Raw genomic sequence first — 25,292 nt, 5'->3', positions numbered from 1 at the left:
ATGACTTATAGAGTAAAATGTTGGGGTTTCAGGGAGTGTAGTTCTTGCAGCTCTCCATGTGGGTGAAGGACTGGTATAACGTTGCCCAGCACACTGTACAGTGCACAGTGAGTGAGGTGTATAACAATATAGCCCCTAATTCTTTTTGAATATACAATAACAGCCCCATCTCTTTAGCAAAACAACATATAAATCTCACCAGGAAGTTCCTCATTCAGATATAGAATGCAATGGTTTACTCGCCATGTCTACTGCATTGTCAACCTCTCTCCATTCTTCCAGGGTATAGATGGCTTGGTTTCTGGGTTCTATTATCTGGGTTTTATTGTCATCCTCTTTTGTTTAAACCGTCCAAACGCCTCCAACGATATCAATGGTGCCCTAATTCATTCTAAACTGGGAGCGGAGTGTTCATTGCTACAGCATTTATATATGATTCACAGATTTGGGGCTTGTTGTTCACAATCCAGTGCTCTCAATGGAGAATATGACCTTGTCTCCTCTAACATTGCCCAATGAGAGTTCATTAAACTGAAACAGTAATTCTGTTTCTCTCACAAGATTATGCCTAACCTGAATGCTTCCAGCATTCTCTATTTTATTTCAGATTTTGACCGCCTGCAGTACCTTGCTTTTGTTTTAATCACATCTCTTACACATTTTGAAGTAACATTTCAATACTACCTCCCTTTCTTAAGATTTAAGCTTCATTTACGCACACACAACCTATTGCTAATCACAAAACGGACCCAGCACCATAACAACGAGTTATCTTGTGCCATTCCCAGCCTTCTCCCTGCAGCCTTGCTTTTTCTTCCTTTTCAGATAACAATTCTATTCCCTTCCTGAATACTTTGACTCAACCTGCCTCCAGCAGACTCTCAGGAAGTGCATTCCTGATTCTAACCACTTAATTTATGAAAATGTTTTTTTACTCATGTCCTCCTCGCTTCTTACGCCAATTAGCTTAAAACCGTGGCCCCTGTTCTCTGTTCTGCCACCAGTAACAGCTTTCAAATTCGCAAATTTGAATTCTGTTAAAGAATCTCCTCCAAATCTTTTCTCGTCTAAAGAAAATAATCCCTGTTTCTTTAATCTAAGTACACAAATTAAGTTTCACAACTCTGCTAGCATTCCCATGAACCATTTCTGCATTCCCTTTAAAACCTTCACAAAAGATATAAATCAGAACTCAACTCTCGATTTCTTTTTCCCGAACTTAAGGCCCACTCATTAGTGTTCAGGGAAACATATTACCCTGAAACCAATGCTAGCAGCCATGGAAAAGACAACCCTTACGAATTACTATTATACATTGCTAAAAGCTCAAACTGCCTGAAGAAAGGAAGCTAACAAAAGATCCTGTGCACAGCTGCGTTATGCAGACTTATGTTTGCTTATGAATAAACAATCCAAAATCACTGGATAAACTCAAAGCAAAGCAGGATGTTTTAGGATCCATAATGTGGGTGGAATTCAGTTGACTTTTCCGAAGGTCAGTGAGAGTAAAATAAAAATACTTTGTGGAAAATACTACATGTCCCTGGAGAGGGTTTTCTTTTTAATTTAGTGACATTGATATTTACACGAACATTCAAGAACAACTTTAAAAGTTTCCTTTTAGTCAAGGCTAGCAGACAGCAAAATTCCGCTGGTCTCTGTCATTCGCAGAACAAGAAACTGACAGCCTGAGTTTTGTCTCTCTCTCACTTGGTGGTAGTTTGTCAGTTCTCAAGGAAGGCCACGTAGTCAGTCAGTCTGGCCAACTGTTGTTCATTAGGAATCTGTGGTACTGGGGGAGGCTCTGTAAAAATTACAAAGAGAAAAGCAAATGAATCACCTTACACATTGATGCGAATATTACGATTTACAATGTGTGGTTTAAATTAATGCAATAGGACACTTTTTTCTCCCCCAGGTGTTCAGCTTAAATAGTCCAAGCTCATGGAGCAGCAGATGCTCAGGATAAATGGGAAAAGGCAAATCAAGCACAACAAAATTCCTTTGACTTCCATGTTGGTTGTCATTTGTTTTGCTTTATCCTGGGGGAAAGTATCCCGACGCAATCATTAATGTAATTACACGTGCAAAACATCTGGTCAACTGCACTCACACGGATGCAGAAAGAAAATCCATCAATACAATTAAAACCATTTGATAGAAGGCTACTTTCAAAAGTTGCACTACAGTCACTATGTAAACTGGAGACAGTGGCTTTCTCATTGGATTTCTTTACAGCCAACCCATGAAATGTGACTCCAGGAAGCAAGGCAAACAAAAAAAATGCTGTTTGGAGATGCAATCAGATGCAGATGGAACTTAAAAGGCTTTTTAAGCTAAACCAGACGATTTCTGTCAAAGCTTGCTTTAGGGGAAAATGATTTACATGCAAAGTTGAAAGAAATCTTTCCGTTTGCTGAAAGGTGAGTTTTTTTACACTGCAACATGCTTTTCTTAAAAAAGTTGAGCAACAGCACCACCTACCTGCCTTTTTGGGTACAACCATTCGTGTGGATGGATCTGCCTGCCACCCCTGTTCTAATACAGCTGCAAGTAGAATAAAAGGGAAACTAGATTGAACACTGGACAGATGGAAAAATACCATAAAAAAAGGACATTTTTATAAGCAACTGTATTGTGTTTTAAAGTCTCAAACATATAATTTAGTTCCAGTTGTTCCTCCATGTTATAGGAAAGATAGAGGGGCTTTGGACAGGATGCAAAGAAGGTTTACCAGGACGCTGCCTGGACTGGAGGGCTTGTCTTTCGAAGAGAGATTGACTAAGCTCAGACTTTTCTCTCTGGAGAGAAGGAAGAACAGAGGCGACCTGATCAAGGTATACAAGGTAATGAGGGGCTTGGATAGAGTTAATAGCAAAGAGACTTTTCCCCTGGGCAGGATTGACTGGCATGAGAGGTCATCATTTTAAGGTATTAGGAGGAAGGTATAGAGGAGACGTCAGAGGTAGGTTCTTTACGCAGACAGCTGTAAATGCATGGAATGCGTTGCCAGCAGTGGTGGTGGAAACAGAGTCATTAGGGACATTTAAGCAACTGCTGGACATGCACAAGGACTGCAGTGAATTGAGGGGTGCGTAGGTTAGGTTATTTTATCTTAGATTAGAAATAATCCTCGGCATAACATCGTGGGCCGAAGGGCCTGTTCTGCTTTGTACTTTCCTATGTTCTATTATACACAGAACAATTATAACATAGGAGACAGCCATTTAGTGTCTTGAGTCCATGAAGACTCTGCAAGTGAATAAAGATTCAGCATAACATTGTCACTTTTATACTTACTATGTTTCTATTAGCAAATCTAAAGATCCTGAAATGTTTCAGCAAGTGGCAGGGGGTTGGGGATTTGCAATATGCAGTTTCCTTCAAGTTTGAAACACAACTAATTAAAGCTATTTTTTTGGTCCAGAAACCTTTTCATCCACACTACCAATGACCCTTTAATCTTCAGGTTTCAATTTTGTTAATAAGCCCACTTTATCAAATATCTTTTGGAAGTCCAGACTCTAATATCAATGAGACCACCCTTAATATAACTCTCCTGCCAACTAGGTTTCCATGCTTCCATTAGTTCACTGGGGACGAACACACGTAATGTTCCTCCAATAACGCTAATGGGTAAATACTGACTTGAGGACTGTTTTCAAATAGCACCCACCCAAAGCAAGTGGTCCAATGGAAATCAAATCCTGGATTATATCAGCAATATTGTGCTACAAATTCCTGGAGAAACGGATACCTTGCTCAGAAAAATGACTACTAATAGACCATTTTGCTCAGCTGCAGGGCTCCTCACTTAGATCGCTGGAGGGGGAACATAAGTGAAGCTCTGGAGAAGACTGGCAATGATTTATATGCAATCCTTCTCCACTTGGCTGCACAAGAACCTTCCTTGCATTGATAAACAGGGAGGAGAGTAGAAGCAGAGAGAATGGATGATGGAGAAGCCCAGGGAATTCAAGCAGGCAAGAGTGGAAGGGGGAAGAGATTGGGAGGGGTGGGAGCAGAGGGCAGAGAGAGAAGGGAGTTTATGAGGTAGGGAACAAGGAAGATGGGACAGGGAAAGGCTGTCCATCTGAATGAGAAGCTAAGATTTACAAAAGCAAATCAGAATAAAATCTGGAGTTGTGCAATTGCATAATCTGATAATAGCCTAAGGTAAAGGATTACATGGTTTCAACATCGTACTGATGAGTTGTAACAAAAAATCAAAATTCCTGTAATTAAGTCTGAAAATTATGTTGTATTACGAGTAAATGAGCAATTCCCATACATTTAAAATTAATAGCTTTTAAAACATCTATAAAGCGCTAAATGGTCACAGCTCAGTAAAATCTAAATTCTGGTGTTGAATAATTTAATTGACACTGCCTAATTTCCAGACCCTCATGTTCCCCTGCATGGACATGACATACTGTTTGCACCAACACTTGATGTAATGCCACATTTGGCCTGAGGTACTGTAGTTTTTATCAAAGTCTCAAACTCTATAAACCCAGAGACCATTTATCTGGCACAGCTTGCTTTTATGCCTCACAATCTAGCTCACAGTACACTACTTCACAATTAGTTTGCAGAGTTGAAAATCCACAAACCACGGAACAGTTACCTTATACTTACATACACTTGAGTTGAAAACCAGCTCCAATCTACACCTAAACAATTATCTTGAAAAAAACTGAACTGTAACTTGATTTTAACTCAAGTAAGTTTCATGATGGCTAGTGAAGTGAGGCAAGTGCTGAAATTAGTGAATTTGGTGCAGGGATGAGGAGGGGGGTGCTCTGGCATTTTATAAAAAGAAACCCGGGTTCCAAGAAAGGAATCTAGAAACTACAACACATAGGAGCTGAAGTGTGGAGATATTCAGTCGGTGTCCCAGTTGAGGAGAGGTAGCCGTCTAGAAATTCCGAGGCTCAGGCTAATGGCCTAGCGGTAAGAGTTCAAATCCCACCACAACTGTCTAATGGCTACCATGAAACATTGCCAATTTTTATGAAAATACATCCAGATTCCCTGATGATCTTTCGGAAAGGAAATCTACCAGCCTTTCCTGGACAGACCACATGCGACTTCAGGCCCACAGAATTTTGGCTGACTCCTAAATGGCCTTTGAATGAACCTAAAAGGCCACTCTGTAGTATCAAACTGCCACAAGGTCTAAGAAAAGGGAATGAAAAGACATCAAACTCAGCTATATTGACCCTGCAGAGTCCTCCTTACCAACATCTGGGGAGATTTGCCAGACATGTCCAACAGGTTAGTAAAACAACTACCTGACCATGTAAATTATGATTTTGAGAGTGAGACTATGTTTCAGAATTCACCATCCCTGGGTATATCTGGTTCCACTGGCAGGACAGGTTCACTCGAGATGGTGCCACAGCGATATACAGTCAGGAGAGAGTTAGTCTGGGACTCCTGAACATTGCTGTGAGGCTTCTTAGAGTCTGTAGTCATTGGATCAAATAGGGCAAGTAAATCTCCTGCTGCCTGCTTCCTTTGGCTGAGGAATCATACTTCAGGTTGAACACCAGCTGGAAGAAATACTGAGAATGTCAAGGGCACAGCATGTACTCTGGGTCAGGACTTGATATTCTTGGCATTCTTCATTGCGCATCACTAAGAGTGGCTCTACTGAGAAAGCTGGCTTAGCAGGCCGAGCCCAAAGGACATAATGGCTAGACTGGGTCTGCAGCAGGTGCTGTGGGGAGAATAACAGGCAAAACCTGCTTGAATTCATCATCACTAATCTATCTGTTGCAGATGCAACTGTGTGTTGCAGTAGGATTGATGTGACCACCCTGCGGAAACAAAGTACCACCTGCACATTGAGGATTCCCTTCCTCATGATGTACGACTTTAATGGAATAAGTTTCAAACTAATCTAGCACCTCAAAATGATGCAACCAGGAGGGAAACATTGAAGCACTGGCACCATGATGAGAGTGAAGAAATTCCTCCCTATCATAGTCTTAAAAAGCCAGACTTTATCAATGTTCCCTCGTCACGCTCTATAAAAACTCTGAGATACAATGAACATGAAGATTACAGGAAATATAACCCAGTCTCTTCAATCTTTCCTCATAAGACAATTCCATCCCCCATGGTTCTAGCTGGTGAACCTCCACTGCATTTTCTCTGTATATTCTTAGATATAGGGATCAAAACTAGACGCAATACTTTTGGTTAAGTCTCACCAAATCTCTATACAACTGCACCAAGATGCTTTTATTCTATTATTCAAATCCCATTCTAATAGGAATCAACATATCATTTGCCTTCATGTTAAATTTAAGTAACTCATGAACACAAACACCTGAATCTCATTGAGCATCTCCACATTCCCTGGCCTTTCACCATTTAAGAAACATTCCACATTTCTGTTTTTCCACAGAAGTGAGTAACTTCAGTTATTCCATCTGCTATGCTCGAACCCATTCAATAGCTTGAACCTTCTGTACTCTTCTCAGAACTAATATTCCCTTTTTCTTGCCACCAGCATGGTAGCAACTTCCAGAACCAGAGGTTACAAATGGGCACACCAATCAATGTGCACAGAGCTTGCTAGTAGCTGCTCAGCTTACAGTGAACGTTGCCCACATCCAGTTACGGGTTAGCAACAAGATTGCAATTGGCCCCTACATCCAAATAATTTCTGTAGATTGTGAACAGTTGTGGATTTAGCACTGGCACTTGCAGTACTGCAATTATAACAGTCACCATCACAAGAATGAGTTATTTGTACTCTGCTTTCTATCTGTTAACAATTCAAGATCTATACATATACATTTTTCCCAATTCCATATGCTCTGTGGAACCTCATTAAAAGCTTTCTGAAAATGCAAATACGTGCAACGATGGTTACCCTCTATCAAGGGCCAACTTTCCTCATTCCTGAAGAAGGGCTAATGCCCAAAACGTCGATTCTCCTGTTCCCTAGATGCTGCCTGACCTGCTGCGCTTTTCCAGCAACACATTTCCATCTCTATCAAGGGCCACAGGTAACACCCTCAAAAAAATAAGTCTAATGAATTTGTTAAACATGATATCCCTTTCATAAATCCAAATTTACTCTGCCCAATTTTAGCATTCTTTTCAAAATAAATGCCCAGTATTCACATCCTTTATAATGTTAAGTATAACATTCTCCATCACCCGCCTTTCTTAAATAGCAGAGTTAAAATTACTTTCCAATCCAGAGAAAGCATTCTCTCAAAGCTATGGAATGTTGAAAGGTAACCACTGATGCATCCACACTCTCCTTATCTCACTATATAACTCTACATTCAAAATAGCTCAATCTCTACTAGTTCCTCAATATACCTCTCCAGAAACCCATCTCATACAGGCCAGCATTTTACCCCCACAGCATCTGTGCTAATTTGTTTACCCCAGTGCACAAGTAAATTTAAGTCACCCATTACCACTCTATTACCCAGATCACTTGCACGTCAAATTTTCTGATTTATACCATGTCCAACATTACCACCATAGTTTGGCCTTTAATTAACAACTTTGTTTGCCAATGTTACAAGTGCTCAGGTAGTGTGCCTTTAACACTTTGTTTTAGCATTCTTTATTCTGATCTTATTTTAGCTTTCTACTTTTCTACTCCCTTTTATCAATTTTGATTTGCCTTGAATATGAGCCCCCTCTCAAGTTACCAAGCCCCTGCCAATCTAGTTTTAACCTGCTTCATCAGTACTAGCAAACCTCCCTGGAAAGATGTTTGTTGCAGTCAGGCTGAGATACATCCATCCATTTTGCTGAGGTCTGACCCATCCCAGAACAGATTCATTTGTCTCAGAAATCTGACTCGTCCCTCGGTATACCATTGCTTTAGCTATGGGTTCAACCACTCTATTCTCTTTTTTTTCAATAATGCTCATCAGCACTTGGGAATGGAAATAATCCAAAGATTCCGCTTCAGAGGTCTTGCCTTTCAATCTCCTTCCTTACAATCTTTAAAAAATATTTAAATGGGACGAGTGCAGGGAATTGGGATTAGCACACCATTAGTGGTAGCCATTGTCAATGCAGACTCAATGTGCATTTTTTGTGCAGTTTGAGTCTATAGAGCTGTTTTATAGCTCTCATCACTCCTACTTTCCAAATTGTTGGAACCGACACAAACTACAAACTCTGATTCTCCTGGACAGCCTGGTAGTTACCAATTCCCTTTCTACCTCCATGTTCCTGGGCTGCAATGGGACCACCTCTTTGAAGAAACAATCCATCAGTTCTCAGCCTTGCAGATACACTGTAGTCACTGCTCAAGCTCCTGAAATTGGTGACAATTCCTGCACATCTAGCAATGAGGCAATTCAAAGAAGTTTCACCTGGCTAATTCCAGAATGCAAAGGTTGCCTTATCAAGAATAGTTAAGCATATCATGTGTATATTTATTGGAGTTAGTTTATTTAAACATAAGATATTAGGGGGCTTGACATGGTAGGTGCATCAAGGGTGTTTCTCATGAGGGAATCGAGAACTAGGGGACTTATTTTAAAATAAGAGATTGCTCCCTTTTGAACAGAGTTGTAGAGGAGTTCTTCTCTCAGGAGATTATTAGATTTTAGAATTCCTTTCTACAAAGAGCAGCAGAGTTTGAGTCAATATAGATATTCAAGGTTGAGTTAGTCAGATTTTTGACCAACAAGTCAGTCAAAGGTTGTGCAGGAAAGTGGAGTTGTGGCCACAATCAGATCAACCATGATCTTACTGAACAGTAGAGGAGGCTCAATGGGTCAAATAGTCCGATGTGTATTTATGATGATCATAATATGATTTAATTATATCCTTAACAGAAAGTTACATTTGATAAACAATTTATATTAAATAAATATTGTTAATACAAAACATCTGGAGCTTAAACATTTACACTTAAAATAATTTAAAACACTGAACCTATCACACGATATTTAGGGAGAGAGCCCAGACATATGCCACAGTTCTTATAAAACTGGAGTTCGCAATAAGCTGCAAATCCAAAATAACCAATACAAAATACTTGGTTTACTTGGTAATCTGAGATACTAGCAAAAACACTACCTTTAACAGCATCTTCCACAGGAAGTCCCACAAAAGCAGCAAGATCGTCAGCACTAATTGATGTGTACGCTTGGGCAACAAGACCAAAGGCACGTCGTCTTGTAGCATCTTCAAAAATAAAATTGATTGAATAGTTGTGAAACTTGCATAATCAGCTTCAATCTAGACTGCCCACCTTTAAATAAAATCCTATGAATGTAAAACACCAAAGAAATGTTACGCAAACGTCATGACGCAACTTATCCACTCAAGTGAAAAATACTTGGGAAGGCTTTGAAAGGAGTGACTGATTCTTTCGTTCCATTATCATCACAATGTCCAGAGGCAGACTCTGTGTTCATTCCATTGCTGATCAACAGAATGAACAGATCTGAGAACAATAGTTCTTTCTTTTTTAAAAGAAATTCATTCATAGCATGTTCAAATTATTGGGTAGACTAGTGTTTATTGCACGTTTCTAATTAGCCTAGGGCAGGTGGCAATGAGCTCTATTCTTGAGCCACTGTAGTCCCTGGTGCACCCACAATGCTGATGTTGACCGACAATGAAGGCACACTGTCAGTTCCAAACTCAGGATAGTGAGAGACTTGCAGGGAAACTTTCAGATGGTGCTTTTCAAGGATCTGCTGCCCGTGTCTTTCCAGGTGATAAAGATTGTGGGTTTGAAAAGTGCTGTCAAAAAGTCTTTGGCAAGAGCCAATACAACTTGCAGATGGTATGCACTATTGCCAACATTAGTATACTTAAATGTCACACAAGAAAATTAACAACTATCTAACATATCTCAAAGGCTTCTCTCAACAGCATTTGCATGAAATGCATGCAAACTTACACGTAGTATGCAAGTGACCTGCATCTCACAAACAAAAACTTTAGCACTGGACTATTGTAATTTAGTCTTTATGTACATTTACAATGGCAGAGCTCTTGTGGTGCAGTGGTAATGCCCGCAGCTGAGCCCCGAGAATGCAACTTTTAAAAAAAATGGTTTTGTGATTTACACATGAAAGAAGTGAAACTATCACTGTATTCTAACAGATGAAAGGCTTAACAGACAATCAATTTTTCAATGTATAATTTCAGTTACATCACACTGCAAATTTTTGCTATAAATTCTGTGTTACGACCGAGCCCTCCACAATCACCTGATGAAGGAGCGTTGCTCCGAAAGCTAGTGTGCTTCCAATTAAACCTGTTGGATTACAACCTGGTGTTGTGTGATTTTTAACTTTGTCATTTTTGGGACACAGTTGAGAGGACACAAAACAAAAGGTTTGACTTTTAGCTGTTCTCATACCTTTGCCAAAGCACATTTCATTTTTTTTTTAATCAGTTAAACTTCCAATATTGCTTAGATTGTGCTATCAAACAAACATGGGCTTGAATTTATATAATGCCATTCATATTCTCAGGACCTAAGCAGTTTACAGCCAATAAAGTACTTTTTAACAGTAATCATGGCAGCCAATTTGCACACAGCACTCTCCCACAACCAGAACTATGATGTTGATCAGATAGTCTATGTTTTCTTGACACAGAGGGAGGTAAACAATGATCAAGACACTACGGTTAACTCCCTCACTCTTCCTTGAGCTAGTTGAATTTTTTTGATGCTACAGGATCTTTTATGTCTTTTGTTTTTAATCTGCTGTGATTTAACAGACTTTAAATAGGACATTTCCCACAGTGAAGTACTCCCTCAGCCCTGGACTGATGAATTAATCTTGAATTAATATGCCCAAAGAGGTCAGTGAAGGTGCTGCATTAGTTTCTTTGGTGTGAGTGACATGAGCAAGGCCACATTTATTATCTCAGGCCTGAGGTGGTGGTGACCTGTGCAACAAACTGTCAAAATTGGAAGTATGGACCTGAAACAGGACTCATTGTTGCACTACCCTGTTTAAACTAAAACCTATACTTATGTAATAACCTTTGACTGCTTGATGCATACTTGTGCACTCCATAAAACATGTCAATCCTTGATATAGAAGTGAGGACTGCAGATGCTGGAGATCAGAGCTGAAAATGTGTTGCTGGAAAAGCGCAGCAGGCCAGGCAGCATCCAAGGAACAGGAGAATCGACGTTTCGGGCATGAGCCTTTCTTCAGGAATCCTGATGAAGGACTCATGCCCGAATCCTTGACACAGACTCTAGGTCAAACACACACTAGAGCAGACATATTCAGTCTGGTTGCATCATGAAATTCAAACATTCTGGCCTGCAGTCTGGTGGCCACAATACCCAAATTATGTTGGCAGCTGGACCTGAATTATAGAGAAGAAAAAAACCTGGGGATAACCCGGGAGGCTATATACAAGTTTAAAACAAAATGAATCATCAAGCCAGTTCCACATTGCAATGTTACAATTTTTGACACCTATCACTAACCAACCAGACACGCATGGAAATAAACCTTGAAATAATTTTGAAAAATAAAATTTTCTGGGGAATTTCTCTCCACTCTCAAAAGTAATCCAAAATGATCCAGGAGGCAAAGGTCATGTGGAGACATATTTATCCAAGACCACTCAACATACAGACCATAAAGTCAATGGAACTTGTACAGTTAACAGCATCCTGAGATTTTAACAAAACACGACACTCTCCTCAAACAAGAAGGTGGTAAAACACCTAGGGGATAAGGCAGTGTCTGACCACACACACAAGCACAGGCAACTGCTTGCTGTCTAGAAATGCACACGTGCACAAATCCAGACCCAATGCAACATGACATAAGAGCTGCATTGCATATGTGTTGGGATGAAGTGCAAAACTGAGTGAGGGGAATGATGATTGTGGAGGGGAAATGGCAATGGGGGAGGGATAATGCAATGGATTTTTAAACCAAACACAAATTTAAGCAGCGCACAACATGCATGCTCTGGGGTCACTAAACACAGACAAATAGGTCATGGTTTTCAACAGGTGGTGCAAGACGTTATATGCGTGTTGAGTTTATATGTTTGACTTACATGTCCCCAACGGCTGAAAAACTACACTGGATGATCAGAATCTCACAAGGAAGGGAGCAAACAAATCAATTAAAAATCAGCATGAGTAAGATTTTTTTTGGTACTTGCAGCACATCATGCTGTCAGCTGCTGGAGATGTAACCAGAGTGTGAGTAAACATTATGCAAAGATATGGAAATCATTCATTACGGCTAGAGTATATTTAGTCACTTCAGATTGCATTTAAGGTATTAGAAAAAAATGATGGAATTTCCTCAAAAACTCCTGACTAAGCTAATACAACACTAAGCAGAACAAACACATGGTTTACTTTAAGGGCAAGGAGGGAGTGTGTAGGACGGTGGCCGGGGCAGGGGAAGAGGGAGATGAAGAGAGAATGAATTACGTAACTGCAACAAAAGCCCATATACCTACCAGTTGTGATACAGAATGACAGTTTAGTTTCATTAACTCTAGGGATTAAGAATAAAATGCAGCTACCATTTCCCTTGGAAGATCGATTAAATGCTAATTGATAGCATCAAATGATAGACCGATAGGCCAGACAAACATTTCTCGTTGTGTATCCCTACACAAACCGCTACAGCATTTGCTTATATTGCTGATTCACACCTTCAGTTCCATTTGATAGCACAGCAAGCCCATTCCCAGCAATGCATCAGCCACTCCCCAACACATCACACCCAGCCAGTACAGCTTATCAGCCATTCTACAGCACATCAAACCCACTCCCAACAGTGAATCAGGCACTCCGCAGCACACGGAACTCCCCCACCAGCATGCGATCGCCTCCATAACATAAGTCCACCTCAAGCAATGTTGGATCCATCTCGCATTGTACAGAGGAATAACTGAGCAGCACCACTTCCTATATAGAAAGGTCTGAAATTCTAGCCTGACTAGACAGGTTAGATGTTCCCAAGAGTGGGGGAGTCCAGGACAAGAGGTCACAGCTAAAGATTCAGGATAGGGCAATTTCAGTCAGAGATGAGGAGAAATTTCTTCACCCAGAGTGTGAGCCTGTGGAATTTGCTACCAAAGCACTCTCTTTACATGCTCCCCCCACCCACCCACACACACACACACCCATACACACAATCAGGATGGTCTTGAGTCTCTTTACATTTTCCTGGGAAAAAGACCTAAACCAAACCCATTGACCATCACCTGCCCCCACCTTGCTGAGTTCGCCCTAACTTTGAACAATCTCTTCTTCAATTCCTGTCTCTTTCCACATATCAAACACGTGGCCATGGGTGCTGGTGTGGACTCCAGTTATGGTTGAATGGGTCATGAAATCCTCCCCACAATTCTTTCTTTGGCACATCAACGGCATCATCGGTGCTGCTTCCCTCTCTCATACAGGTTTGGAAAAATTGGCCAATGTCACTTCCGATTTCCACCCTGCTCTCACCTTCACCTGGTACATCTGACTCTTCCCTTCCTGGACATCGCTGTTTCCATTTCTGGGGATAGGTTGGCTACCAATATGCATTATAAACCTATTGAGTCTCAAAGTCACCTGCACTATACATCCTCAAAGTTCATTTTGTGTAAGGACTCCATTTCATTCCCCCAACTTCTCAATTTTTCTCACATCTGTTCTGATGACACTACCTTCTGTCTCAGAAATGTCCACCTTTTTCCTCAATCAAGGATTCCCCAGCATTTTGGTTGAGAGCTCTCAGCTGGGTCCAATCCACTTCCACACTTCTGTCCTCACCTCTTCTCTTCCCTCCCATAACACTGATAGGATCCTCTTGGTCCTCATTTACCACCCACATCCATCCTCAATATATATGTAACCAGCCTTTTCCTAGCTACTTCTAGTCTGAAGGGTCACTGAAATGTTCGCTCTGCTTTCTCTCCACAGATGCTACTGGACCTTCTGACTTTCTCCAGTACTTTCTATTTCTGTTTTCAGATCACAAGAACCTGCAGTTCTTGCGTTTACTTTAAGAGCCCAAAATATTGCATAATTTCAAGAAAGAGTTGGATAGAGCACTTAGGACTAAAGGGATCAATGCATATGGGGGAATAACAGGAGTTGGTTATTGAGTTGGATGATCAGCCATGATAGCAATGAATGGCAGAACAGGCTCAAAAGGGCCAAATGGCCTTCTCCTACTCTGTTTTTATCCAGTCCACATCCCACACAAAAGCTACTCTACATTATAAGTCCACTAACAGCACAAAATGAAGTCATTCCACAAACTGCCAGGAATCACCTATGATTCAACAAAACATTGAGCAGCTAGTTTGTTTTTTGGTTCCACAAAACCAGATCTGATATGCAAAAATAAAACTACAGTCTGTTCTGATATAACGTGGTAGTTCTGTTCCCGCATGGCGTAATAACAGCATCCTTTAAACCAAGGGGACCAGAATAGCTAAGACAAGTAAGCAAAGTTTACGTTCTACAAATAGTGGTCTAAATTCTTCAATCACATTGTAGCCAATTCGCGTTGAAGAAACGTGCGTTATAGCAGAACCGGTTGTATCAAAGTTCAGTTTATGGATTTCATATTCTCTATCCTTCCTCAGTGGAATGCACATTTCCTCCTTCCTTAAATTTCTCATCTCCTAGTCCCTGCTGAAAACACTTCAATTCTGAAGCAATGATAAGGATCTTACCTCTCAATTCCTCCATGATAGGCTGGATGGTGTCAGACCATTGATGAGAGCTAATGACAGTGTAAATGCCAGGAAAATCCCTTTGCCAAATACGCTGTCCCACAGACCAAATTGCACCAAGCTCAGGATTAGCCTGCAACATAAGCAAAGGACAAAAATAAATACCAAGGTGACATAACGTGGAGTGCTTTGTTTGCGATATGTGGGAAAATAAGTTGGCCTGAAACCTCGTCAAGTTGAGAAGGCGTTTGAGATTGACAGTATTGCATGAAGCCACTCCACAAGCTGACAGTTTATGAAATAGCAGGTACAGTGCTGACCAACGTTAGGGATGAATTAAAATGACCACATTTTGTACTTAAATGCCTCTCACCAATTCAGGAAGGATACTTTGAAAGTACGATGATTCTAAGCTAATGCTCCATTAGAAATGATGGGAAAACTCGCCATTGCAGCCTATCATTAGAACATGGGTTACTGCAACAGTTAATTCTTTCTGGCTTCCTACAGTGGCTCAGATAGCTACAGAAAATAAGTGATGCTTGAAGTCAGACCTGAGTTCTGTGCATTAGCCTTGATTTTTTGCTCCCAAGGCAGTTAGCGTCAATTAAGAAATTCTGTGGTTTGCTGCAGAAACCATCCCAGAATGGTAGAATCTTTGTTCTTCAGGTCTGGGGGATAGTTGCTGGAGCCATCCCTTTAACCACCGATGTCGCTTAGATTGACCACAGGGATGGCCAAGTATTAAGCATTAAGATAGACGGTTTAATAGGCCTGACAAGGATCTCTGGGACTCTAGATATGAGCATATGATTTAGGAGCAGGAGCAAACTCCTTTAATCTTGTATTCTAATCATCTGACAATAAAGACTAACATACCATTAACTTGCCTTTCTAATTGCGTGGTGTTCCCGTATGCTGTGTGTGTTCCCTGTAGATAGTCTCCCTGAAAGTCAACATCTACAAACTGCATACCTTTTTTAAAAGATTTTGCAATTTTTCACTGTATTTAAAGAAATTATAAATAAAACAAATCAGACTGGGTAGCCTCTAGTAGGATCTAGGTGAAAAACCTCTTACTTCCACATTATAATCCATGTACAACCTTGTTGTCTACTCACTTAATGTCTATATTCTTTTGTGGCCTCTGTGTCCTCATTGTGGCCAACATTTCTACCTAGTTTTGCATCACCAGCAATCTTTCAAGACTTTACTCTCTGCCTCTTTCCATAATAACTTAGATACTTGTTCAGGTTATATGTATTAGATGAACATTGACTTTGGAACCAAAGAAAATCCAAACTCTTTCTTCTTACAACTTGCTCATTATTGAAACCAATTTTGCCTTGGAACCAGCATTCTCATTCATTGAATAGCACACCATTGTTGATGATTCTTCAATTCCTCACATCTGTGTATGTCAACATTCATTATCAAGGCTATCACCTCAGAGGTACATGGAATTCCACCCTGTAATATGGTAACACTACCATGAAAGAACAACAGATAGAACCCTGTTCAAACTTAAAAATTGAGATTGTAGAGCAGACAACTGTGTTGCAGCTAGGAATTCAAAATAAACGACAGCTACATTAGAGATTCAAAGAAGGTCTGAAAGCAAACTAGGCACATGCCCAAGATTAATCTTGGCAAACAGAGAAAAGCTTAGCAATGTGACCATAGTTGGAAAATGAAGTGGTAAAATAGATCAATAACAAATACATTATTTTTCTCTCAAGTCGATCAGAACCTTAGCCCTGAGAGAAGAAAAAAATAATTAGGTGTTGCAAATTTCAAAGCTAGCAGTGAATGGTGGTAACATGTTTATAAAGTGAAATCATTTTATACTGAAACAGAAGACAAAGATTTCACAGCATTTCCCAGCGCAACCCGATGGCTTTGCAATTTCATTTATATTCGATTATAAATTGCTAAGAGTTAGAGATTAGCCTGTATCGGAAACATGAATAAATTGCTGTCAATATTGTCATCCCAGCCAAACCGTGACGAAAGTTGGACAGCAAATAACATCAGTGAAGACAACAAGCCAGTAACAATAGATTTAATGTTGCACAATCATACACGTCCTATGACAAAAGACAAACCAATGGTGATGTTCAAGATGGAAACTACGTAGAAGAGCAATTCTCTGAAGAAGTGCATGCTCAGAGTGACATGGTGGCTCAGTGCTGAGCACTGCTGCCTCACAGGGTCAAGAACCTGGGATCAATGCCAGCTTTGGGCGAATGTTCTCGCCTGGTCTGCATGTGTTTCCATCAGGTGCTCAGATTTCCTCCCACATTCCAAAGATATGCAGGTTAGGTGAATTGGCTGTGCTAAATTGTCTTGTAGTATTTAAACTGCTGCAATACATTTTCTCTGTTGGTAAAATTACCTTAATTACTCTGTTACTAGTTTATAGGTTATCATTTATTTTGGATATATTAGGTTTGCTTTTCATTGAGAAAAATACTTTTTTCTGCATTCAATATCATTGTCATTTCCACATGGCCCATAGGTATTGCACCTCTTTCTCCCTCTAAAGGATCCATATTTATCTTACCTAGTCTAATTTTTATATATTGGCAAATATTCTTACAAACCATTTTTATATTCTTGCCAATTTACTCTATATTCTACTTTTTCACTATTTATTAAGGGAATTGATTCACAAATGATTGATGTCAAATTTTGTTTTCAGTTCAAAGTATTAAGATTCAGATAGTACTACTACAGGACCTGAGTACTGGCTAAACTAAAAGACAGAGGAGTCTATAGTGTGACAGAAGTGAAGGTTTGTCTTTTTCCCCCCCAACACCTTTGGAGACGAGAGTGAGAGAACAACAGGGGCACCCCAAGATCCAGGTGCGCTGAGTAGTGGGGAATCAATGATCTAGAAGTATTGGAGATCACTCATGTAAAGAGCTCCAGAAATGGGTTGGACCAGAAAGGACATTGTGGACATGCAGAATCACACGAGGCAGAAAACAGCAGAAGAAGGTGAACGCACTGGGGAAGATCACTGATACAGAGAACTCGCTGTCTGTGAGCATGGTATAGGCCCTTCAGAAATCTGAGATGAGTAGGGATCCTGGGATCTATGAGCACAGAGGGGAAATCCTAGGCATGGATGTGATGATGATATAATTCCAGCACCTGACAGGATCAGTTGGCATATTCTGAACATAAACCTCCCGTATGGCGTAACTGAGTTTATGACAGTCAGTGGTGGAAGTAGTAAGTTGTGTCTGGATTGGGCAGGGGGAGGTCTTAAGGATGCAGAATCACGAGTAGAGACAGCTCAGGAATTATTCCATGATACACTTTATAAAAATCACACCTACAGTATAAAGGTTTTAACAACGAAATACAAGGATTGACTCTTTAGAACTCACTGCTGCAGAAGGATGTGGAGGCCAAGCCATTGAGTGCATCTGAGACAGAGAAAGATAGGTTCTTGACTAGCAGATCAAGGGTTACCAGGAGAAGGCAGGAAAACAGTTGAGAAACACATCAGCCATGGTCAAGTGGCAGAGTAGGTTCGATGGATTGAATGGCCTCATTCTGCTATTTTATTTTATGATCTTATGACTCCTCAGCTTAAAGTGTTTTCATGAAAACTCATCTGTATCAAGGCTAGGTACCACATCGAGACTATATAATCAGCTTTAAGGTGATGCCACAGATATTAAGGCTCCATGATGCTTTGCTTCCTCACAAATGCCCTCACTGTGCCACAAGCTGCCGTGAGCCCCACATACTAGAGTATTCCTCCCACCATTACTTGCCCTTTTTTCCCCATTACTTTTCATTATTGTGCAACAATGGACTGTGGTCAAAATTAGTTAAAAATATTCGAATGACTTAGTTGGTTCAGATATTGCATTGCTTGCACATTTTAGATGTTTTACTCTGAAATGATTGAATTTGAAATTTGAGTAAATGAAACACCAACTGGGGGAAATAAAGAGATGGAATGGAAAATACAGGAATAAATAGAATGTTAACTGCATAGTAACATTCTGTGTAATGTTTCAAGCAAAACATAAATGCACTTTCAAGCTAAATTAATGTTGTAACTTGACGCAATCCAATTGATTGGACTGATCCAATTCCAGTCAATACTTTAGGTTTAACATGTCGCAAAGGCAACTTTGTTCTGGTTGAAATGAGATATTATATAGAAGTTGATACAATCCCACAGGGGTTTATATTACAGAACTATTAATTCAGATGATTGGACTACTGAGAAAAAAGCACAAGTTGAAATCCCACCACAGTAGCCAGGGATTTGAAATCCAATTAATGAAATAAAACTGGAACAAAAATCTAGTATCAGTACTGTTGTCCAAATATGATTGTTATAAAAACCCAATTGATTCACATGTATTTTCAGGAAAATCTGATGTCCTTACCTCATCTGGGCAAACTGTGCCTTCAGTTATACAGTAATGTGGCTAATTCACAACTGACCTCTGAAACGTCCAATAAGTTATTCAGTTGTATTCAACATGATGGCTCATCACTACTTCCTCAACGGAATTAGGCATGGGCAATAAATACCCCACAACAACACGACAATTGGAGGAAGAGCGCCTCATCTTCCGCCGAGGAACCCTCCAACCACAAGAGATTAACTCAGATTTCACCAGTTTCCTGCTGCGCTTTTCCAGCAACACATTTTCAGCTCTGATCTCCAGCATCTGCAGACCTCACTCTCTCCTCAATAAATACCCTTACCAGAAAAACCCACATTTCCCAAATGGATAAAATAATCTATTACCATTCTTTTCAACACTTGCAACACCCAATTTAACACTCAACATCTCACGCTTCCGAAGGAAACAATATAGAAAGCAATGTTCTTAAAACTATTTACTCACAGTTTTGATGGCTTGAGGTATCCTCTTCCAGAGGTACCGTGCAGTATTCCTGCAATAATTAATGGAAATAATTTCTTTAATGACTGAAATTCTTACATCCAAAGATTATCTAATTATCCAAATAAAGGCATAGTTATTTCATTTTGGTTTAAGAGCCATTTCAGATTCAGAAGCAAAATGAGATTATCAGCAGGAAACAAAAACTGAAGACTACGCATGCATTGTGAATCATGTAGTTCTGCTCTGAACCCAAGACCACTATAAAGTGGTTTTACAAGGGCATATAGATGCTTTTAAATGGACTCATTCAAGCAAACGGATGAAATTTCTGGACAAAGAGCTGGAATTCATGTATCAGTGGTGAAAAGTCAATGACTAACAGAGCCTTGCAAACTTCATTTTTAGAGAATTTCCAAGAGTATAAAAATACTTTGAATTCACAGAAAGCAACCATATTCTCTAAAAATATTGAAGCACATCAGGTATGTGGTCAGATTGGCAAATACTGGGCTATTACCCTTGGAGAATGTAAACGAGACTGGATAGGTGGAGAGGGGTCTGGACAGAGTAGATAAGGAGAAACCGCTCCCACTGGTGTAAGGGTCAACAGCAATGGAACACTTTTTAAATGACAAAAGCAACAAGAGAAAAATCTTTTTCACATAATGGATGTTTAGAACCAGGAATACAGTGCCTTGAGAGTTTGAAGATGACATATTCAACTGAGGTGTTCAAAAGAAAGTTCACTTTCTGAAGGAAAAAAACCTACAGGGCTACATAGATGGGGCAAGCGAGTGGGACCAATTGAATTACCCTTGCAGACATTTCGTTCCTCATTTCTTTTGATCTGGTCTGTCACAAAAATGCACAGAATCCATTGGGGAATTAGATGGAGTGCAGTGGAGCTGGGGGAAAGAGTCAAGACATGCCTCCTTTTGTATTGTGAGCTGCCATGTAGCAAGCTACAAAGTCCAGTCTGAATGTTTAAGTGGGGAAGTAGATGAATAGGTGACTGGTTGACTGAGCGAGACCAGTGCGGCCACACGAGTGGATTAGGCTGAGAAGACTGGCTTAAATGGGAAATGGGGCATTAACGGTGGTTGTGTAAGTGAGGTTGAACAGACCAGCAGCTGCAGAAATAGTGTCAAGAATGAACAGCCAAAGGCTAGACAAACAAAAATCTGGAATGCAGAACAAATTGAACTGGGTGAAACATTTCTTGAGGCAAACACAGCAGCGAAAGGGTTTGGAGACAGATGCAGATTATGCTCGAATGATACAAAAGAAATATTTACAGACAGCCTCACATGTGATCAATACTTGGAGAAGTGAGGCCACATAAGATAGTAAGGTTAAGTGAATATAGGCTGTGAAGTTTACATGAAAGAGAGGTAAAGTAGTAGGGCAGACAGCAAAAAAAAGGCAAGCTGAGAATGGTGCTTAAAATCACCAAAATTCAGAGGTTCAGGGTGGGAGAAACGAAGATAACTTGTTGAGTCAACAGAGATGGCACCTAGCTGAGATTTCAAAACCCCTGAAAGCTGAGAGTTAGTTGCAGATCTGAATTTCACCTTTCTGTATTAGAATCAACATTATCCCTTTATATAGAGCAGACCAACAAGGTAATGGAGTGTTCTGAACCAATAGCAGAATATGTTTACAATACAGACAGAACCCATCCAAACCATAGTATCCATGCAAGCATTCAGCAAGACAACTCATTTGCCTTTACCCCTGACCTTCCCCCACAACCCTACTAATGGGTTTTCATATTCAGATGTTTAACTAATTAATCATTATTTCAAGGTAAGTTCCAAGCAGCTTCATGTTATAAATGGAGGTTATGCGGTATAACATTTCAGTGGCCTTAACTGTGCATCAATCAGGACAGTGGCCTCCATGAGATATTTAAAGTGTACTTTTAAATTAATTGAAGTGTGAACACAACTTATGGTGACAGATAAAATATTAAAATGTAGATGTTTTCTGTTTCTGTGGGGGTGTATGTGCAAATTTCCCCATAGCTTCAGATGAAGAATACATTTCCCAAAAGCTTCATCTGGAAATATTTACTTGTGCAGACTTTTCTGCACCGACAAAGCATTATTTTCCAGAACACAGAATGAACCTAAATCAAAGGTTCCCACCTAGTTCCCTCAGTCCCGAGACACCCCCATTAGGATTCAGACTGAGGACAGTTTTACTGAATGTCCATATTCTAAAATACAAGAGAACAATAAATATATTTCTCCATTTGGCATTTCAGCATAGTTTTATTTTGCTGGCAGCTATTTAATATGGACATAACCTCAGCACAAATTAGTGAACTGTAAAATGGAAACAGTCCATCAAAACATAGGCAAGAGAGGTTACTGATGGAGTTTCACGAGTTATTATCTTTTGAAGAGATCAAAGTTACCTTAGGGGTTTCCAGACTTATCTATGCCAGTTCACAATCCTATAGCCTTTTTAAACATTGTACAATTGTGGAACATTTTTGAAAATCTACTGCTTGAAAAATGGTATTGCAAGAACCAATATTATTATTATTGCTAATAAAAACTCTCATGCCTTTTGGCCAGGTTGTATAATGGAAGCCTGGAACAGGTTCAACATCAATTCATTACCTAACAGACACAAAATGTCAATGAATCTTAAATGCAGTTGGCTAATCTTGAGGGGTCAGGGAAGGAATTTAAAAAAAAAACAGAAAGGAGTACAGCTTGGTCAGGATTAAGGAAATAATATGGGGAAGAAACTCACTGTTCCAAAAAAAAAAGATCTTGATCTTGCATAAGTGCAAAGTACCATTCACTTGGGACTATTTGTCTAATTTGATTAAAAAGAATATGTAGCACAGCCACTGAAAGATTCCGCCAATGTAATACTTTAGAAGAGAAAGGGTGAAAAGTCAAAATCTCTGGCTATATGGGATAGTACCACTCTCCCTCAGAGAAAATTTTGATAGAAGTCCCACTCTCCCAAATGATCAGCACTATCAATAACAGCCAGCTGAATTACATAATGATTTTACTCTTAAAATGTTAACGGGTTTTTTGTAGCCAGGAATACCAAAGAAGTGTACAGAGAACAGAACACTATATCTGAATTTTTTAAGAAGTTAAGCCAAGGGGATCCCTGATAATATCGAGCCAATTGCATAATGGACAATTGCAGTTGCCTATACACTTTTGGCCTACAACAGCAACATCTTCACAGTATCCTTGAAATAATAATTAACAAGATTATGTTATGAAGGTGTAGAAGTGTACTGTACCTTTGAGAGAGTGAAGGACTTGGCAAGCACACCAAGTGCTGGAGACTTTACAATGTAACATTTGGTTCAAAACAGATAGCACTGCTGAGTTGCTATGAGACAAAACAAATTTGAATTCAGCCAATCAGTTTAAATTATACCCCCCAAAAAACCCAGATTCTAATCAAGTTTGAATTTATTATATTGACAATCTTAAAAGCCAACGACTCAATCCGATACTTTGGGGGTATAAGACTGGGGAAAATGGAACAGTTGAGATGAGAACTGCCAAGCCACCAGCATGTAAAAAGACTGCCTGAAATATAGCTCTCTTAAAGGTACCTTTATCAATCAGTAACCTGTGAAGCAGAATCCCCAAGAAAAGACAGGAATACAGAGGAGAACCGAAAGCTGCCTGGTTTTGAGATAAGCAGCTTTGTTGTTTAAATCTTAATCGGGATTTTTATCAGACCAGTATTGTAGAGGAGAAAGTGAGGTCTGCAGATGCTGGAGATCAGAGATGGAAATGTGTTGCTGGAAAAGCGCAGCAGGTCAGGCAGCATCCAGGGAACAGGAGAATCGACGTTTCGGGCATTAGTCCTTCTTCAGGAATAAGGAAAGTTGGTCCAGCAGGCTAAGATAAAAGATAGGGAGGAGGGACTTGGGGGAGGGGCGTCGGAAATGTGATAGGTGGAAAGAGGTCAAGGTGAGGGTGATAGGTCAGACTGGGGTGGGGGCGGAGAGGTCGGGAAGAAGATTGCAGGTTAGGAAGGCGGTGCTGAATTTGATGGATTTGACTGAGACAGGCTGGGGAGAGCTCCCCCAAGTCCCTCCTCCCTATCTTTTATCTTAGCCTGCTGGACCAACTTTCCTCATTCCTGAAGAAGGGCTAATGCCCGAAACGTCGATTCTCCTGTTCCCTAGATGCTGCCTGACCTGCTGCGCTTTTCCAGCAACACATTTCCATCCCAGTATTGTAGAGGGGCAAGTAAAAGATATGTTAGAGGAAGGAGTTGTAAACAGTTGTTAGTTAATTATTCTCTGTTATACTTGAAGAAATAAAGTTGTTAATTTTTACTTCAAATAGTTCTTGGACTCTCGAATTTTCACAGGTTACTACACAGGATAAATCTTTTCTGCTGCTGGGTTAAATTAAGCATGGGGGTTTACACCGTGTCGTAACAGTTAGCTTTTGACATATAACTACAACTATAAACAAACTTTGCAAATCACATGCTGGACTCGCAAGTCATTCACTTTACATCCAACACCAATAATTGCTGCTATCATCAGCAATTAAAAAGACTGAAAAATTGAGCATTGGAAACACCAATACTGAAAATCAAGTGTAATTGCTCTCCTTATTATGAACTCAGGAGCTAAAATTTGATATACCTGAAAATTCCAATATGGCTTTTGGCACTGGACACCAATTACAAACATGCAGAACTGACTATCAATTCTATATACTTTCAAAGTTGTGCAAGTTCAAAATCCAAACAATAATATTCTTGGAATTTTGTGGTGCCAGGGTGCTAAGTATTATTGATGCAGTTTTAACTTTACCTTTAAACATCTCTTAATACAATTACTTGCCTTTGGAATGGATCACAATTGTGTCATTAGGCACAATAATGTCTGTTGACATTAGGCATCAACAAAATCCTGCAGCTACAAAGAAGTGAAAGTTTGCAAAGCTTGGGTGGAGAACCTGTGTGTATTTGTTATAATAACTTTAATATAGTAAAATCTGGCACACAGAAAAAAAATTGAAATCCAAAATATTAGGATAGCTGAACCAAAGGGTAATAAGAGCAGTTTTAAAGCAGAACAATTACTGCAGTCTAAGAGATGGCTCATTATCACCTTCTCAAAGGTTATTGGGAATGGGCAACAAATGCTGGCCTAACCAGTGACACTCACATCCCAAGAGATTTTATTTTTAAATGGCACTAAATTTATTTCTAGTATCAGCAAGAACATGGTACAGAGAAACATTCCACTAAGAATCATAAATGTTAATGATGATCGTTATGCTGTTCTCACCTCAAACAGTCACAACTAAATGACCTGTTAACCATCAGCACTTTTGGTTTTGTTTGCAGATAATATCGTCGTGCCATATAACACTAGATATAAGGACTGATTGGTGAATTACACACACCAAATTTAAAAACAGGAAGTTAACAATTCCCAGTCAAATACAATGTGCAATTAGACGCAACACAAAATCTTTTCACTATTCACCATATTTTATTGAAACCTTAATGGCACCAAATCTTGCTCAAGCATTTACTCCCAGTGGATACATATAAATAAGTTATACAGATTTGCCGTGTTATTACCTCTTCACTCCATACTCACATATCATTGTGTAGGAGATATAAAGCAAGCAGTTGACCATAAACTTGCGGTGTTGCTATCCCACCAGGAGCCTGCAAATTCAAGTTAGAATGCATGTTAGGACAACACAG

The 25,292-nt window shown here is 39.8% G+C and overlaps 1 protein-coding gene across 1 annotated transcript; it reads right to left on the bottom strand.

The window, feature by feature from the left end:
- Positions 1–1,534: 1,534 nt before the first annotated feature.
- Positions 1,535–25,292, bottom strand: cops8 (COP9 signalosome subunit 8). The gene is made up of 6 exons (XM_043693067.1): positions 25,183–25,292; positions 19,563–19,611; positions 14,680–14,812; positions 9,073–9,180; positions 2,485–2,547; positions 1,535–1,804 (listed from the first exon to the last, which is right to left on the bottom strand). Exons 1-6 carry the CDS (start codon positions 25,275–25,277, stop codon positions 1,725–1,727), a joined length of 528 nt encoding a protein of 175 aa, XP_043549002.1. The 5' UTR covers positions 25,278–25,292; the 3' UTR covers positions 1,535–1,724.

The sequence above is a fragment of the Chiloscyllium plagiosum genome, chromosome 7, assembly GCF_004010195.1.
Source record: "Chiloscyllium plagiosum isolate BGI_BamShark_2017 chromosome 7, ASM401019v2, whole genome shotgun sequence".
NCBI classification, from domain to species: Eukaryota; Metazoa; Chordata; class Chondrichthyes; order Orectolobiformes; family Hemiscylliidae; genus Chiloscyllium; species Chiloscyllium plagiosum.
The sequence above is the reverse complement of the archived record's forward strand: the minus strand, read 5'-3'. Positions and strand labels throughout refer to the sequence as shown.

Excerpts from the sequence above, each read along its gene's own strand:
- cops8 (XM_043693067.1), bottom strand. The coding sequence starts at position 25,277 with ATGCATTCTAACTTGAATTTGCAGGCTCCTGGTGGGATAGCAACACCG. Across the intron at positions 9,181-14,679 it reads TATCATGGAGGAATTGAGAG|ATGCTACAAGACGACGTGCC; the intron begins GTAAGATCCTTA and ends TTATTTTTGAAG. Across the intron at positions 2,548-9,072 it reads TGTGGAAGATGCTGTTAAAG|CTGTATTAGAACAGGGGTGG; the intron begins GTAGTGTTTTTG and ends TTCTACTTGCAG.